Below are 16,318 nucleotides of genomic sequence, written 5' to 3' on the forward strand. Positions count from 1 at the left end.
GTCTGCTGAGTTATCCGTGAGCAGATAAAAGTTTTAAAGAATATGAAATGCGTTTTCCCTGTATGATTAAATCATCTAGCCTATAATGCCAGAAAACCTGACCCGGGGAGGGGGGGGGGTACGAATTTCACAATTTTAGATGGGACACCCATGCGCATCATAACCATGTACCCAGTTTCTCTGTTTAATACTTTAGAGCAGAGGAGTAATGGTTTTCAGAATTTAGCTAGACTTACCCTTGCTCAACATAACTATTTACCTTCATTGTCTGCTTAGTACCCAAGAACACAGAGATCCATTTTCCAAGAATCAATGGGTTTTTACTATATGATCAATAGAGCCCTGCACCAACATCAGAAACCCTGGTCCAGAGGACATTAATATCACAATTTTTGAGTGGACACCCTTGTTCGTCATAGCTACGTTCTTAGTTTGTCTAACCAGGGACCATAATGTTCACAATTTTTAGACATACCCATTTTCACCATAGCCATGCACGTAGTTTGTGTGCAAAATGTACTTGAGGGAGTAGACGCTTTTTAACGAATTTATGCATTTCACTTTATGACCAATAGAATTCCGTATAAAGACTGGACGACCCATAAAGAGGCACAATTAATGAACATCAGAATTCCAACAAATAGATGGAAAACCCAGTCTCCAAAGATAACAAAATATTGTCAATGATGATCCCCAGCATCTTACTAATACTTAATGATTCATAACAATTTTTAACAGTTTAGCAATGTCATTAAGAAAAATCTCCATATTTCATGAAAAGTTTCAAATTTATCCTCTGATGCAATGAAAAGTGTATAATTAATGGCCAATATAGTACGTATTTGGGCCTTTCATTTTATATCATATCTGGAATTTGACCATTTATGATACAAATTTGGAATTTCATCAGTTGCCGACGAATGGTGACTTTGTTAAAGATACAGTTGTATAATTCATTGTTAGGATTCTAACTATCAGTGGAGCTTTATATCATTAGTGGTTATTTCATCCTTCATGGTTACTACAATGCTGCATTCTGGTCTTTCCCTACCTCATGATGAAATTTGTTTGAATACATTCTAATCTCTACCAATTGCTCATGCTTGGATTTCCATACGACTTACTATAGCTCTGATGCACAGGACATACTTTATTTTTTATTCATTGCAATGTAAAAATATGATCTTAAATAATTCTTTATTGTAATCCCGTCCAATCCCAAAAATGCATGATTTGGACAAAATCGATCATGCACTATATGTAGGCGTTTGCATATTATATAAACAATGCCCTGCTTTTCTTGCAACGATTTTAAAAAAAAATTCCGTCAAACTGCTATCACATTTGTGGCCCTTTCCTTACCTTCCAGGATCATCTTCTTAACAAATTTGAATCTGCACCCCCGGGTGATGCTTGTAAAACCCGTTTTTCTTAAGAAGATTTGTACTTTTATACCCTAATAAATACATGTATTCGAAACACCTGATACAAATTCTACCCATGATTTGAAAAAAAAGATTGAGGTTACAATATGTCAGAATACTTATATATCGACAAAGATATGTAAATAATTGATAGTACATTTAAATAATTGATAGTACATTTTTTAAATATGAATTTTATTTCATGTAGAACTTTTGCTACACACTCCAATATCCCGTTATTAAAAAGCAAGCTGTGGACGACCATTTTAAATACAAATTGCATTACATATTTTTTTTCACTATTTATTCTTCAAATGCATGCTAGATTGTTCTGTTGCCGCATATGCGTTTTGGAGTATAGAAATATCATAAATACTTTCTTAAAATGCTTCCTTGTAAAACTTAAACAATGTATATGAGGTATAAATTGCTATTTGAATAATATATTTTGAAACCTAATGACATTTTGATCATTACACAGAAAAAAGCATTATTTTTGCATTATTTTGAAGGGGAAAAAATGGAACAATAACTCTTGTAAAAGGTATAAATGAAAGTTTGAGTTGTGGGAAAGAAAATAACCATTTTTTTCTTACAATGGTTTGCAAATAAAATTATAATTACTGTAGAATAACACATTATACTAAGAAGTAAACTTAAGATTTGATAAACAATGTAGAACGTAATGGTTTCAGAAAACAATATTTAAAGCATAAATAGGATAAACCTAAAAAATGTCCACCTTTTTTATCATGAGGAAAGTACTGCCCGGCACAGCGCCGACCAAATAAGCAACACATTTTAATTTTTAGAAACATACAAAGTCTAAGATCACTAGCTCTCTTAAAATGTAAGAAGAAGGAAGAGATTACAGATATTTTGTCCCTAGTACGAACCAGTGCGAGGAAGGAAATAGGGTGTATTGGTTGTTCTGATTCCAGTTGACTAAGGATCATGGTGGCATCTGCAGGAAGTACGATGAAAATATAAACAAAAATAAACATTCAGTTTGATTATCAGCCATGACATGAATAAAAACAATAAAAGAAAGAAAAAAGAAACAACTCAACACCGAAACAGTTTGAATAAAATTAAAAACACAGTCTAGACCTACTATTTACATTTATTTTCAAAAATTGTAATGTTTTTCATTTTTTCGTGAATTATGTAAAAAAATTTTTTCTATTTTTAAAAAGAATCAATTATTGCTGTTGGTCTTAAAATTACATAATAACCTTCACGCTTTCATTTTAAAGTTAAATAGATAAAATGCTTTGTAATATTTCTTGATTTGTGAGGATAATTATGTGTACTTTATGTTCTAACTTTTTTAAGAAGGAAGAATTTGTTACTTACTACTACAAAAAAAAAAAATAATAATAATAATAAAATAAAATAAATAGATAAATAAACAAATAAATAAATAAATAAAAAATACATGTTACAAAATATTCATTGCATGCATGTATATTATATAATTTTATAGCGAATTAAAATTCTTCTGATTTCATTTGAATGCACTGAAGAAGTTGGTGAAGCAATCATAACAGCAAAGATTTTCCTTGCTTTTCAGCTATGATCTTGACAGTGTAAAAATAACAAAAATAACAAAATGTTAGATTATGGCAATAGAAAAGCTATGTACACTTCATCAAACTCAAGGGTTTTGAGTTGTAATGACAAAATGTACTAACGAGATATACGTTTGTTTTAAACTTCCTTAATGTCTTGTGACATGATGCAGTCTGAAGGTCGAAAATAGGGTCAGCAGTCTAAAATCATTGAGGGAGCAAATTTTTATGACTGCAACTTTAGTAATGGACGTAGATCTGAACAATCATAGATATATTTTTATGCTCGCCATCATTTCTGGACTTGGAGGATGGTGTTCCTGTTCGATTACATGCAAGTCTCCATCTAACGAAATTGTCGACTGGTAAGATAGCATGGTATTAGTGCAAGAATGCACACTTCTTTTATATAGATATAAATGAACTAAGTAAATTTACATAATTTTATGAAAAACGTAAATAACAACGATTACAAAAGATATAAATTGATAAGAAGTTAAGAATTTGAATTTTATACAATTGCTCTCTTCGTATATATTAATGACTTTCCTAATTATTATATTAAAAACCCGTGTTTTCTTAGGTGGTCTATGTGTTCTAGGATGAGTCAAAGGTCAACTTTCCGCTATTAAAATTTGAAAACTCTGATATCCCCCGCCCCCTTGCAAGACCATGTCAAGGTGATATAAACACATTCTATTTGAAAAATTCTGAATGTATGTGATTTCATAACACATTTGTATTATTCATATGAGTATAGGGATTACATTTTTTCTTTATCGGAAATTATTACTCAAATTATTTTCGAAGCTAAGTACCAACAAAACGTTTTACTCTTTATGATTAGAATTATTCTGTAAAACGCGCCATCTGATTGTTTCAGACAGTTAAAAAGATAATAATATGTCGTATCTCCTGGTAATACATGTAAATATCGTATACCAACCCTCCGAACGGTTCTCATGTTTTCCTTTTAGTATCATCTTGGCCTTGGATACTTAGCAGCCAAAAATGCCGCTAGTAGATTCTAGGTATACTCTATGAGGAAGAGATTTTCGATTTACTAAACAAGAAGGATTTTTAGAGACTTGGAAAGCACAAAAGTTGCAGTAAAGCATTTCAGAGAATGTATTGGATGTGAAATTTAGATACGTACAAAACATGAATTGTGTGTCTTTATTTTCAAGTTTTTTTTCTGAAGGTGATTCGCAACGTTGCTGTTTACTTAATGTACATAATTTTATTTTTGCACAAAATTTCTAACAGATACAGGGACGCTGTGTAACCGAACATGTACATATTTATTGTAGGTTTATTGTGTATAAAGTACCAACATTATCAGGGAACTTCAACACTGAAGGCTCAGAATACTTTTACATGGATTCCCTGCAAACATCACCAAATTTTTCTGATTGCAATCGGGACATCCAAAGTACAAAAACAAATCCTGTTTATAAAACACTTCTTCCTTTATATAGCAAGGTGAATATTATGTTTACATCGTTATGTTTTGTAAACAAAGCGAATTTATTTTTCATATTTAATTAAATTTTCCTTTTTTTAAGTGATAGTGATTTTTTTTTTAAATAGAATCAGAGTGCCGGTATTTTTGGCAACAAAGACGAATATCAGTAGAATGTCGAACAATATTCTGTATATATTAAGACAAAACAAAAACCATATGTCTAAATGAATGATTCATTTTTGTGTGATATCGCAGCCTTTTTTTTCTCAATGCCCATTTTTTAATCGCTAATCGATTTTGTGAAAACGTATACTTATCTTTTCATTGTTATGTTCAGTCGAAGACACTGCAAAATTACGGAATGTACAACGATCAACCTCCAAATAAAGATGTAGGACAAAGCTATGGACATTCAAAGGGTTTGTACGAGTGCATGTGCTTATATTAACGTTACGGTAACGTGTTCGAATACCAATGTTACATTCTATAAAGCGTTAAATAGTCTCTACGACTTCACTGTTGAAAGAAAACAAACCATTTTAATGTATGAGTGTGCATCGTTTATTGTATTTTATCTCATCCAACACAGATTCAAGTAAGATTATCACCATTGCTATGCAATGTGGTTTTTCTTTTAAATTTAGTAAGGGGGTGAGAACTAAAAGCAGTTAAAAAGGACTTGTTGTATTGTATGTATGAATGTATGTATGTATGTATTGTAGTTTATGCGTATACTCAAAATCTAAACTCTAATACACAATGCTCAAACGATTGAAAAACAAGTTGTCATCCAAGAGTGATATATTTCTGTAGATTGATAAAGTTATTGATATTATAATAACATGCAAACGGGATCCAAACATAGCTTTTCTACTTTATTTTAGGGACTTATGCATTTGGCAAGGACTCTGGATTTTGGATTATATCAAGTGTACCACGGTTTCCAGCTGCTGTTCCGGAAAGTATAATGGAAAGTGTCAGTGATTCCTATATATATAAAGATAGCCAAACAGTGAAGGGACAGATAATTTTCTGTGTCACATTGGGACCTAAGTATATGGAAACATTGGGTATGTTTCAGTGAGCAATGAGTGTTAAAAGTAAAGAAAATATAAACCAAAGAACGCCTTTGAAAGCAGTGTAATTTATTCTGTCTTTAGTATTTGGAATCATTTTGTGCTTTTTGTGTAAAATCACTAACAGTCCTCTCTTCAAATGTTTAGTAAATAAAACAGTTGAAGATATCGTGCCAAAAGTGTCATAATCTTTTGCTTCAAACCTATATAAACATAAACGTACGATCTTCCGAGACACTTCTTATTTGTTATCGAGTAGTTAAGCAAAAGTATCTGATAGCCAAAGAAAAAGAAAACGCTGGGGGCATGCATGTGAATATGGCACTGGGTGCATATTTAATGTATTCATTTGACATCTTGTGACTGCAAAAATCTGTATATATGGTCGCTGGCGATATAATGTGTAAAAAAGAACAGCAATGTTTTCCCTCCGCTGACACATATTGTTATCAGCACAATAGGTGTCGGCATACACCTTATCTTTCCTCTGCAAAGTAGGCGATGATTTGAGTTCTACAATTATGTACGCATTGTCGCCGGCAAAAATATGTATATGCATTTTAATTGCTCTGGATTTCTGTCTTCTTATCAAAGGTACTTCAAATAAAAAAGGGAAAATGAAAAATTCAGCCAGATGTATTGCCATCTAGGCAAAAATACTTCTAAAAATGTTAAAATATTTCTCGAAAATGTCTTAATCACGTGATTTTCTCTGTATAAAAAAACGTTTTAAATACTTTTTAGCGAAATATCTCAATAAATATTAAAAACCATTTTAGCAAAATTTAACGGTAATGATAAACTTAAATCTTATAATCACGTGATTGTTTAATAAAATGTTGCAAGAACCATTCATCAAGAACTTTTTGGACTTCTTGAAATTACTTCCTGAAGACTGTTCAATTTTATACCAAGTTTTGGAAATCTGTTATCATGCCTTTCACATTTACATTTGACAATTAATAAATATATGTTACAAACAAATATATTAAGAATAAATAATATGTTTTACTCAAGGAAAGCACAAATCCTCTGCATTACTTTGCAATCGATACAAAAGTAAACAAACAAATTGACACTCTGGTGTTAAATGGAACAGCGTGATTGCAAAATTGTGACCTGCTATTAGCAGAATAGAAATAAAGTCCTTGTCATGAATGATGCAGGATATAACTCCTCAGTTTCAAAATGTTGTTTGAAATATAAAAACCTCTGCTAAAGTCTCGACTTTTATATTTCAAACAACATTTCAAGACTGAGGAGGTTATCCTGCAACATTCACAAAAACACGGACTTTATTTCCTAATCACCTTTTAACTATAATGGAAATGTTTTCTTAAGATAAATATTTTAAAGTCAATCAATCGATTAGTCACATTATTTATGGTACGACGGATAAATTACAAAAAAGTGCAGATGTTTTTATAATTAACACACCATTATCATGATTTAAACTCTGAAGATCAGAACAGCAATATGTGCCTAATTAATGGTCTGCTTTGTTATATTGCGTAGGAGATGATGTTTGCACGTTTATTTTATTTAACTTGCGAAAAATGTATGCCGATGAGCAATAATAAAAGCAGCACAGTTCTAAAGACATTGGCGACGATATACACACGGGCAACAATTTGTACTGAAATAGGTACTTACAGTTTTTTAGTGTCTAGAACTTGCTCCTTAAGTAGGTATTAACTTTTATTTTTAAAAACATGATATTCTAATGCCCTATGAACAAAAATGTGCCTTAAATTTCGATTCGTAGGAAATTGATGTAAAATGAATTCCAACCAAATATTGCAAAATAAAAAGCGTTCACATAGTTACATGTATGCCAAGTAAACTAATACATATAAGAAGTTGATAATATCTATTAGAGTTATTATGAAGTCATTTGCAAATTATGTTACCATATGTGGATCAAAGATTGTCATATTGTTTATACACATTTTAAGCAAAAGGTACTTTCTTTTGTTTTACACTCAAACACGGCATAAGTACCTATCTGCCAGCGGACAAATGATATGTGTAATGTGATTTAATTTTGTTATAATTCTTTTTTTCAAATTAGATTCGTTTGATACAAAGTTAAGCGAAGTAATTTGATGTGCATTTTGTTTTTATTTCGCTTTAGATTCAGCTTAGGACATCAATCAATCGAACTATTTGTAAATTTACTAGGACCCGACACTCTAGACCACATATGAGTTATTCAATTAAAATGATATTATGGAGCACAGAGTGTTTCGGCGGTTGTAAAAGAAAAAAAAAAAGATTATTTTTGCTCTTAAGGCCCACCACCATCAGGAAACACTTTAATTATAAGTCTTAAGCTATTGTTATCATGACTGAATTTTCATTTCGCCTATGTTTTTGTGTTTACTGTAGGTGGTTTTTATTTCATCGAAAAATATATCTTTGCGAATTGTGTCTGTTTGCAGAAAGTCTCCAGTGCTTGAGAATGCGTTTTTAAAAAACCCTTTATATATGAGTTGTATTGCGTAATAAAACATTTGGTTGGCGCTGTTTGCTTTTGCAGACTATTTTATGCAAGTTCTTTTTTCCCTTTTGAGGATAATGGTGTCTTCTTCCTTTTCAGGGTAACCTCACCTCGACAAGTATTTCTTAAAGTTTCCTAGAATACTTGTTAAGATAGATGGATCACTTGTATTTCTTGCATGTATGATGCATTCGCCTTTCTTGCATTTTATTCTTATCTATTTACATATCAAATCAATGTAACATGCAATCACAAATTTTTATTTTATATCGTTTTTTTTTTTTTACAGGTACAGCATTTGCTACAACAAATCCCTACATTTATTCACAAAACGGAGGAGTGCCTTTGAAGGGAGAGCTTACAACATATAGTATGCCTATCAAAACTAAAGGAAATGAAGAGTTAAAATTGTTAGCAAAGTCGTCTTCCTTTGGAAAAGGTACCTAAGTCATGATATTACTAGGATACACTTTTCAATAAAGCTTATTGTGTATTAAAAGCACAGTTAAAGTTCAGGTCATAAATGAAATGAAGTTGCCCAAATATTTTGACAAATAAAAAAAAATCCAGCATCTTAAGAGATTAAAATAAATCCATGTTCCTCCTTCCCTATCAGGAATACAACAGTCATATACAGCAAACTATAGAACTTTATACCATAGGGCTATATATGACACTTGAACTATAGTTAAAACTTTGATTTAATATAATGACCACTAGGACCCCATTGTGAAAGCTTTGAAAACTATAAAAAAAAAAGTACTATAGTGATAACTTTGATTTTTCGAGGGGTGATCAAAAAGTTTTTGGCGTTCTGTTCACAGAAGCTAAAAGATTTTCCCGAGTCTTATATTTCTTACCATGCAAGTTATTTCTTTTTAACAACAACAGTCCATTTGTCAGAAATGGCCAAATCTCGGCAATAGGATGAGTGGATAAAGATATTCCTTCCCAGAATTAGCATGGTGATCATCAAAACCCGAGTCCTCTGTCTCGGGAGCGTCGTTTATCCAATGTGGATAAAGTATGGACGACCTATTTTTATCCTATCTCATATGTTTAAAGTCTTAAGTAAACGATATTTTAGGGATTTAATAACTTGTAACTTGGCGATCTTTCATAACAAATTGCTCAACTAAGGACACATCTTTTCCCCGGTTTGCTTTTGCTGGGCAACAAAACTAACACCATTTTTAACCATCTCCCTGCCTTCACTAAAACAATCTACCCAGTTATTGATTGAACATCTGGCAAGTCTTTTGTCTTCATAAACCTTATACAAATTATCATATTCAACTGCAAAAGAATTTCCAAGATATACGTAAAACTTTACAGCCATTCGTTGCTCGAGTACGACTGAGTCAACCATTTTTTGTCACAAGTCACCTACATACTGACGTCATTTTCACATTGTGACGTCACAAACACGGAGCAAAACATTATACAACACCTGCTATATATACATATGTGTGCGAAATTTCATTCTGATCTGAATTGTGGTTTTGTAAATATATAGTATGAGAACGTTTTAATCACCCCTCGTATATTTTGATCACTGGGAACCTTAAGTGATATTTTTATTTTTCTCTATTGTTGCCAGCTATCTAATTGGCTCAAACTAGATCACATGATCAAGTATAAAAAGTGTTATAAACTGGGTGTTTCCATTCTAAGCTTCTAAAAAAAAATATAGACTTCTCTGTCTGTAGTTTTAGTCAGATCTCAATGAAATTAGTAAAGTAAACCAAGGATCATTTTATTTAGTGGTGTTGCCTTTCGCAGATTTTGAGTCCATGGGGCTAATATTCTCTTTTTTAATCACAGTTGCAAATTGGTAGACTTTTGGTCTTGCTATAGACATCTTGTTTTATAAAAGAATACTGAAATAAGCATGCGTTGGTTAAGTATCGACAATAGGGTTAATAAAGCTGACAAACGTCCAAAGCTGATTTTGACGTTCAAAACGTGGGCTTTATATACCATTCGTGCACCGGTGTTATTGAAATAGGTTCTTGTGCGAATAACAAACGATACCGTACGTATCGGCGCCATGTTTGTGAAATATAACTTGGAACTGTTTGTATAAGTAAAGGCTTAAGGTCAAGATCTAGTAAATGAGTTAAGACTGTCTTTTTTGGTGCTAGATCCATTATGACGTCAAAATTGATTTCAACTTAATTTTTTCACGTACTTTACAGCTATAATAAAACTTTTTGTACAAAATGAAGCATTTTCATGAAATTTAATTTGAAATTTTGTCAAAAGTGACCCCCAGACCTTTATACAGTTTATATCATTTTAAAGAAGAGGCCAAGAAAATATGAAAAACCGTTTTTTAAGAGACTGTAGGATATATTGATACATTTCCTTTGTCCAATATGAAAAAAAAAACCTTTTTTTTAAACAAAACGTTGTTCATTTTCCATTGAAAATGGCACTTTAAATACGATTTTTCTCTGTGTTGACCTAAACGTTAAGTCCCGATACACCTTGATTTCCCATGCTATATTTGAGAAAGATCATTAAAAGAATTCTTTTCTCAAATTTGAGAAATCTGTAGGCATTTTCATTCACTGGATCTTGACCTTAAGCATGAAAAAGGCAGGACAAGTGATGAGTAATTGTTTGACAAATATTTTGAAAGTGATGCCAAGTTGAAGGTGAATCAAGTTTTCAACAAAATATTATAAAAATAGGATGTAATTCTCTCTACATGTGCACATCCCTGTACCGATAACAGAGTTTCAGGTAGATAAGTTTAAAGCTTTCGACGCCTTCTCTATGAAGGCATGAATAATGCATGCATGCTCCAAAAGTTTATAAGAGAGATGTGTACATATCGACAACCAGGCCAGAAAATAACTCAAGTCTTACAAACGCATCAAGGTTTATTTAGCGGGTGGAAAAGGCAGTGATTCTTTAAGAAATATGGCGGAATCGAAAAGAAATATGGCAGAAAAGGGCATACAGGTATAAAATAATTCGTGCATGGACGAAAATAATGCATATTTAAGAGTTCATGTCAGTTTTTTTTTAAGAAAGGCGACGTGTTTGCTTTTTTCCGTGTTCTCTCTACTTAATAAAAATTTGACTTTTTTCTTTATTCAAATGTAGATTTATATTTGGATTTGATCAGGAAGGAACTTAATGATTCTTTATACGTTCAAACATGGCAACCCAGCTTGCCTTCTAAGGACTCGGTATGTTTTAATTTTTAATTTTTTATCAATTAGACACCATATAATACAGAAGAATAACATCAAGTTAATATTTCAGGTTACTAATGTGCAAAATGTCTGCTTTGAGAATGGGCTGACTTACGGCACATCCCTTGATCATTCGAAGTGGGCCGTGGCAAAAAAGGAGCCATGGACATGTATTGGTGATATAAACAGAAGCGTAAATATTTGATGCACACAGATTTTTTTCTGAATGTTTCTTATTGTCATTTCGAGAGTTTCACCACTCATTTCTTAAAAAACATAAATAGTTCCGTAAATTTTGAAGTCATCTACATTGTGTTTGCTATAACGACAAAGAAAATAATGTTCAGCTCCTCCGACGTGGATGAACTTGAAAGCTTACTTTTGCCACAAGATGTTGCACTTTATTTCAAATCAATTATTTGATGTTAAATTAAGCTATGCAAACATTCTAGCATTCAAACCTCTGATTTGATCAGCCTCACATTTTATTGATTTATGGATGTGCATGGTTAAACTTTTAATTGCTAAGTCATCATCAACCAGACAATTCTACCCCTTTTGAAATTAAGAACAAAAATTGATGCGTAAAGTTTCACATGATTTGATAGACATCATGATACTTATATAATAAATCAACATGGAGTACACTTATCAATATAGCTTCATAAGGTTCTCAAAAACATTCTCCCTATGAAATGTCACACATTATCGCCCAATACTCACTCAATAAAAACTGTTCTCTATCACTTGAAATTTGTTTTGCCAACAATTGCTCCAATTGCATAATTTCGATTGTCAATGATTTTATTTCTTTTACCTTATAACTGTGCCTTCATAAAATCAGCAACTAAGAAGTGCCTATGAGCCTACAGAATTTTTTAATTTTTGGATCACATTTTAATAGTATGGACACGTTTCCTTACAGATCAGAATTATTTTTAAAACATTTCTACAAAATTTTGATATATTATGACGTTAAGTAGACAGTAATGACAGAGGTCCAAAAAACCCTTTCCAAACAACCCTCGTATATATTGACGAAAGAACAAAGAAGCACATCATATTTACTATGCAGGGGAATTTTTGTCTCCGTTTTATTTTGGCCTCGTTCGCCTTCGTCGCAAGTGGAAAAATTTGAGACAATCGAATTCAAAGGAGACAACGCTAATTTAACGGGAGTTTTTGCAAATATAAAACAGGCGAAAATAACTCTGTACAGCTGTAAAACTTTCACCAGACAAGATTACTTTTGCAATAGAACGATTTTTTTTAAATTAAGCGTTCATAATTTAGACTTGAAGATACTTCGTACTAGAATTTATATTGTAAGTATCTATGTAAGCAAACTATTACGTTGTTTTTTTAACTGCTAAAAAAATCAAAGCCTTATTTTCTGCGCTGCCTTTAGATTATAAACGATAAACACAATTTTAAGGCGCATAAAACTATGCACACAATGGAACGTAAATCACAGTTAACGCAATTATTCAAAACATTTAAAAACGTCAAGGTAGCTCAGTCCGTAGAGCGCTCGCTCTGTGATCAAGAGGTCGTGGGTTCAAACTCCGGCCGCGACTAAGTCGATAAAAGAAATTGGTAGCAACTGTTCCTTTGCCAAGCGCTCGGCACTTTAAACTAAAAGTTGCGGGTCTTTCGGGCGAGGCCTCAAAAACGGAGGCCCCGTGTCACGGTAGGCGCTGGCACGATAAAGATACCTCAGTGCTCAATGGCCCTAAGTGTCGGGTAAAGCTCTAAATTTGAAGCCCTTCATCGGTATATGATGACCTCTCTAATCTCAAACGGGACTTAAAACAAAATACAGTCATTCAATCAATCAAAATATTTAGAAGAATTACTTAAGGATAATTTGACAATTTTATCTATTTGATAATTTTAAGAAAGACGGAATTATTTAGAAATTTTGATAAAAAAAAAATACTTCTTGTGAATCGGTAATCCTTTCTACATAATAAAAAAAGTAAATTTGAATCATTTCAAAAATCGATCGAGAAAAATGGAGCAAAATTATTAAATCTCATCCTGACAAGGTAAAAATTCATCACTGTTTTTTATGTTTTTTGTGGTTATGATAATTTATTTGTGTTATTTATTATTTATATTTGTACTGTTTATGGCTGTTTATTTTTTTTTTTTCATTGAAAAGGAAACTCAGTATAAGAGAGGTGGATTAGCATTGTGTTTATATAATGCAAAAGTTGCCAACGAATTTAGAAAACTGGTTCTGGAGGAAAATAGATGCAAAGAAAAAAAACAAAGAAAATCCAAATCCAAGACTTGTCGAAATTCTGTGTCTAAGAATATTAAAAAAATTAAAAAAGCCAAGACAAACAGAAGAAAAAATGATAAAAATAAATATTTGTACCGCAAACAGCTGCCGATATCAATGGGAAAGAAAATACAGAAGTAAATTATGCATTTGCAGAGAAGGCAATTAATAATCCTTTCTACCGGATGTAATACTAATAATGAAATTGCTGTTTTATAATGTATTATATTTGATATTTTCAATTCAAGTTTTATTTACAAGCAGATTGCTTTTTCTCTTTGTCTGCCTTGTTGCTTTTCTTCATCAAGTGAAAGTACATTGAAAACTGTCTTATTCGGATGTTGTATAATCCAACATCTTGCCTAATACGATGTAAACTTTAAGTCTTTTTCAGTAAGCTCATTTGTTTAAAATGTTGTCTAATCTGAAAAGTTGTCTAATCCGGCCAATTTCTTTGGAATGAGTGATGTTCAGATTAGACAAGTTTTATATTGTTTTGTATAACTTAATTGCTTCCTTATCAATGCTTTTATTTGTAATGCTTAATATGTTAGAAATTTAATATCATTTACCGTAATTGAGAAAACCGTGTCAATAACATGTACATATGCATGAGAATCAAAATTAAGTCCTTTTAAAAATATTCTTATTCCTGTTAAACTGTATGAAATTGTCATGATTATTTGTTAATATCTAGCAATAAAAGAAGAAGATCTATTAAATGTAAAAACGTTTTTAAATTTCATTACTACAAGGTTGCACTTTTGTATCTGATGTTTTATGATATGTAAATGCCAAAATGCATTATACGGACTCCGTTTAATCTCAATAAGACAGGTTCAACCATTTAGGCCATAGATAACGGTTTTGAAAGGAAAGAAAATCTGCAGCACTATGTCTTTGCCAGTGAAATATACCACATTCTGTTATGTTTTCTTTTCTATTTATTATTTTATAATAATTTAATTTTGTTTGTTTACTAGCCTCTGATTGGTTAATATCCAAAAAGGAACACAAATTATTTCTGTATAACCTGGTTTGGTGTGGGGACCCCCCCCCCCCCCCACCCACCCTGACAACCAGCTGAATCAATCCTCTCATTTCCAGTCCTCGGGATTCATGGAAAATTCCAGATTTAATAAATGTACCTTTAACTTCAAACAATAATTTGATCTTACCACATGTAAACAAGCTGCTAGGCCTATACATGTATCAGTTCTTACCTCCCCTCGCTTCCCATTACTTCCGTTACTTCGGTTACTACGGTTGTATTATTGAGCGGCAAATTTGAACTAATAAAAAGCAACGAATTTTTACACCCATAGTTATTTAATGATTTTAAAATTAAATTATAAGGAATGACTCTAATTCTTGGCCAAATTATTCGAGTATAACCTGGTTTGGGTCAGTTTACGCTGTTTTATAATCCGCTTATAAAGCGTAAACTGACCCAAACCAGGTTATACTCGAATAATTTGGCCAAGAATTAGAGTCATTCCTAAATTTTACAATAAACATTTGAAAATGTTTTCAAGAAATGATCTAAATTTTTCATATCTAACGTAATTTCATCAACAGAGGCTTCACACATTAATTCTTGTCTTCAGCTGATATCATTTAGGGAGATATTCTAATTCACTTTGTTATTTCCGATTAATTTTTCAGCAATACACGTACATGTATTAACATCTAAAAAAGATAAAATTAAAAAAAAAAATGTTTTTCCTCATTCCTCAAAATACAGGGGATCTATTAAAAAAATTACTTATAAACTTGCTTAAAGGAAGATCAAATGTTCAAATCGTTTAAACGCCAACAGAGGGATTGGATGATGGTACACTTGGTAAAAGGTTACAGGCTTTCTACACAAACGACTGTTTTACTCATTTACCAGTCTAAAAGTTATACATAGAAATGAAAATTTCTAACATCTGCATGAAACTGCCAAAAAAATGTTCAATAATATTTTGATATATTTTGTGTTCATTTCGATAATGCCACAAGGAGTAACAAGTTAAATTGATGCAAAGCATCAAATCGGCCGCAAAAATATATTTAAGTAATCAGTATTTAAGGTAATAATATTATTAAGATATCAGATGCATGTACAGGGAATATCTAAAAATGTTTTAGGCACATATAAATTCTAATATTTGTACAGTAACTCCTATAAATTTTATGACAATTTTTTTTTTGCAAATAAATTTTTAATGAAAAAAATTATTTGCGTGTTCTAAGATAAATCAGATACTGAAGCAGGGTTCTCCATCATTTCAAATTTAACTGTGGCGCAAGACTTACACGAAGTGCTAATATTCGAGGTCATTTCGCGACCGAATTCGCGAAAGAACCACCAAATAAATTGAAAAACACACAACCCCAATGAATCAATAGTTAAATAAAATAACATTTATTATTTGGAAAATTAATCAATAAATTTAATAATAAAACTATTCATCGATATCGATTAAACGTATTAAAAAACAAAGTTTAGGAAGTTTCCAAAGTATATTCATACTGTGAAAAAGACCCCCCATCTCCACCCCCTAATACGTACTTATAAATAAATAAATATTCGGTTATAGAATCTGAAAATAAAGGTACCAGTAATAACAAGTTTCAAGCATAAAACACTATTTTTAAATTTAAAAAAAAATGTTTACAAAAGGTAAATTAAACAGCGTTTATCAAAGGGCAGAGGAAATTCTGGTAAGTCACACAATCACGCTAAGTATATATATTTGCAATCATTGGTCTGAAGACTGAAATTTCTTAAAACTTGTGAATTA

At 31.7% G+C, this 16,318-nt stretch overlaps 1 protein-coding gene across 1 annotated transcript; it reads left to right on the forward strand.

Moving 5' to 3' along the window:
- Positions 1-3,266: 3,266 nt before the first annotated feature.
- Positions 3,267-13,734, forward strand: LOC133189463 (deoxyribonuclease-2-alpha-like). The gene is made up of 8 exons (XM_061324833.1): positions 3,267-3,360; positions 4,306-4,477; positions 4,798-4,879; positions 5,345-5,530; positions 8,326-8,475; positions 11,151-11,236; positions 11,313-11,435; positions 13,407-13,734. The coding sequence occupies exons 1-8, from the start codon at positions 3,278-3,280 to the stop codon at positions 13,668-13,670; spliced, it is 1,146 nt and encodes a 381-aa protein (XP_061180817.1). The 5' UTR covers positions 3,267-3,277; the 3' UTR covers positions 13,671-13,734.
- The last annotated feature ends 2,584 nt before the right edge of the window (positions 13,735-16,318 follow it).

The sequence above is a fragment of the Saccostrea echinata genome, unplaced genomic scaffold (genome assembly GCF_033153115.1).
Source record: "Saccostrea echinata isolate AGI-Se365-2 ecotype Australia unplaced genomic scaffold, CSIRO_AGI_Sech_v1 ptg000018l, whole genome shotgun sequence".
Classification (NCBI taxonomy): Eukaryota; Metazoa; Mollusca; class Bivalvia; order Ostreida; family Ostreidae; genus Saccostrea; species Saccostrea echinata.

What these genes read in the sequence shown, in the direction of transcription:
- LOC133189463 (XM_061324833.1), top strand. Translation starts at nt 3,278, where the DNA reads ATGCTCGCCATCATTTCTGGACTTGGAGGATGGTGTTCCTGTTCGATT. An exon ending in AAGCTATGGACATTCAAAGG is followed by an intron (nt 4,880 to 5,344) that starts GTTTGTACGAGT and finishes ACTTTATTTTAG; the next exon opens with GGACTTATGCATTTGGCAAG. An exon ending in TTGGTGATATAAACAGAAGC is followed by an intron (nt 11,436 to 13,406) that starts GTAAATATTTGA and finishes TTCATTGAAAAG; the next exon opens with GAAACTCAGTATAAGAGAGG.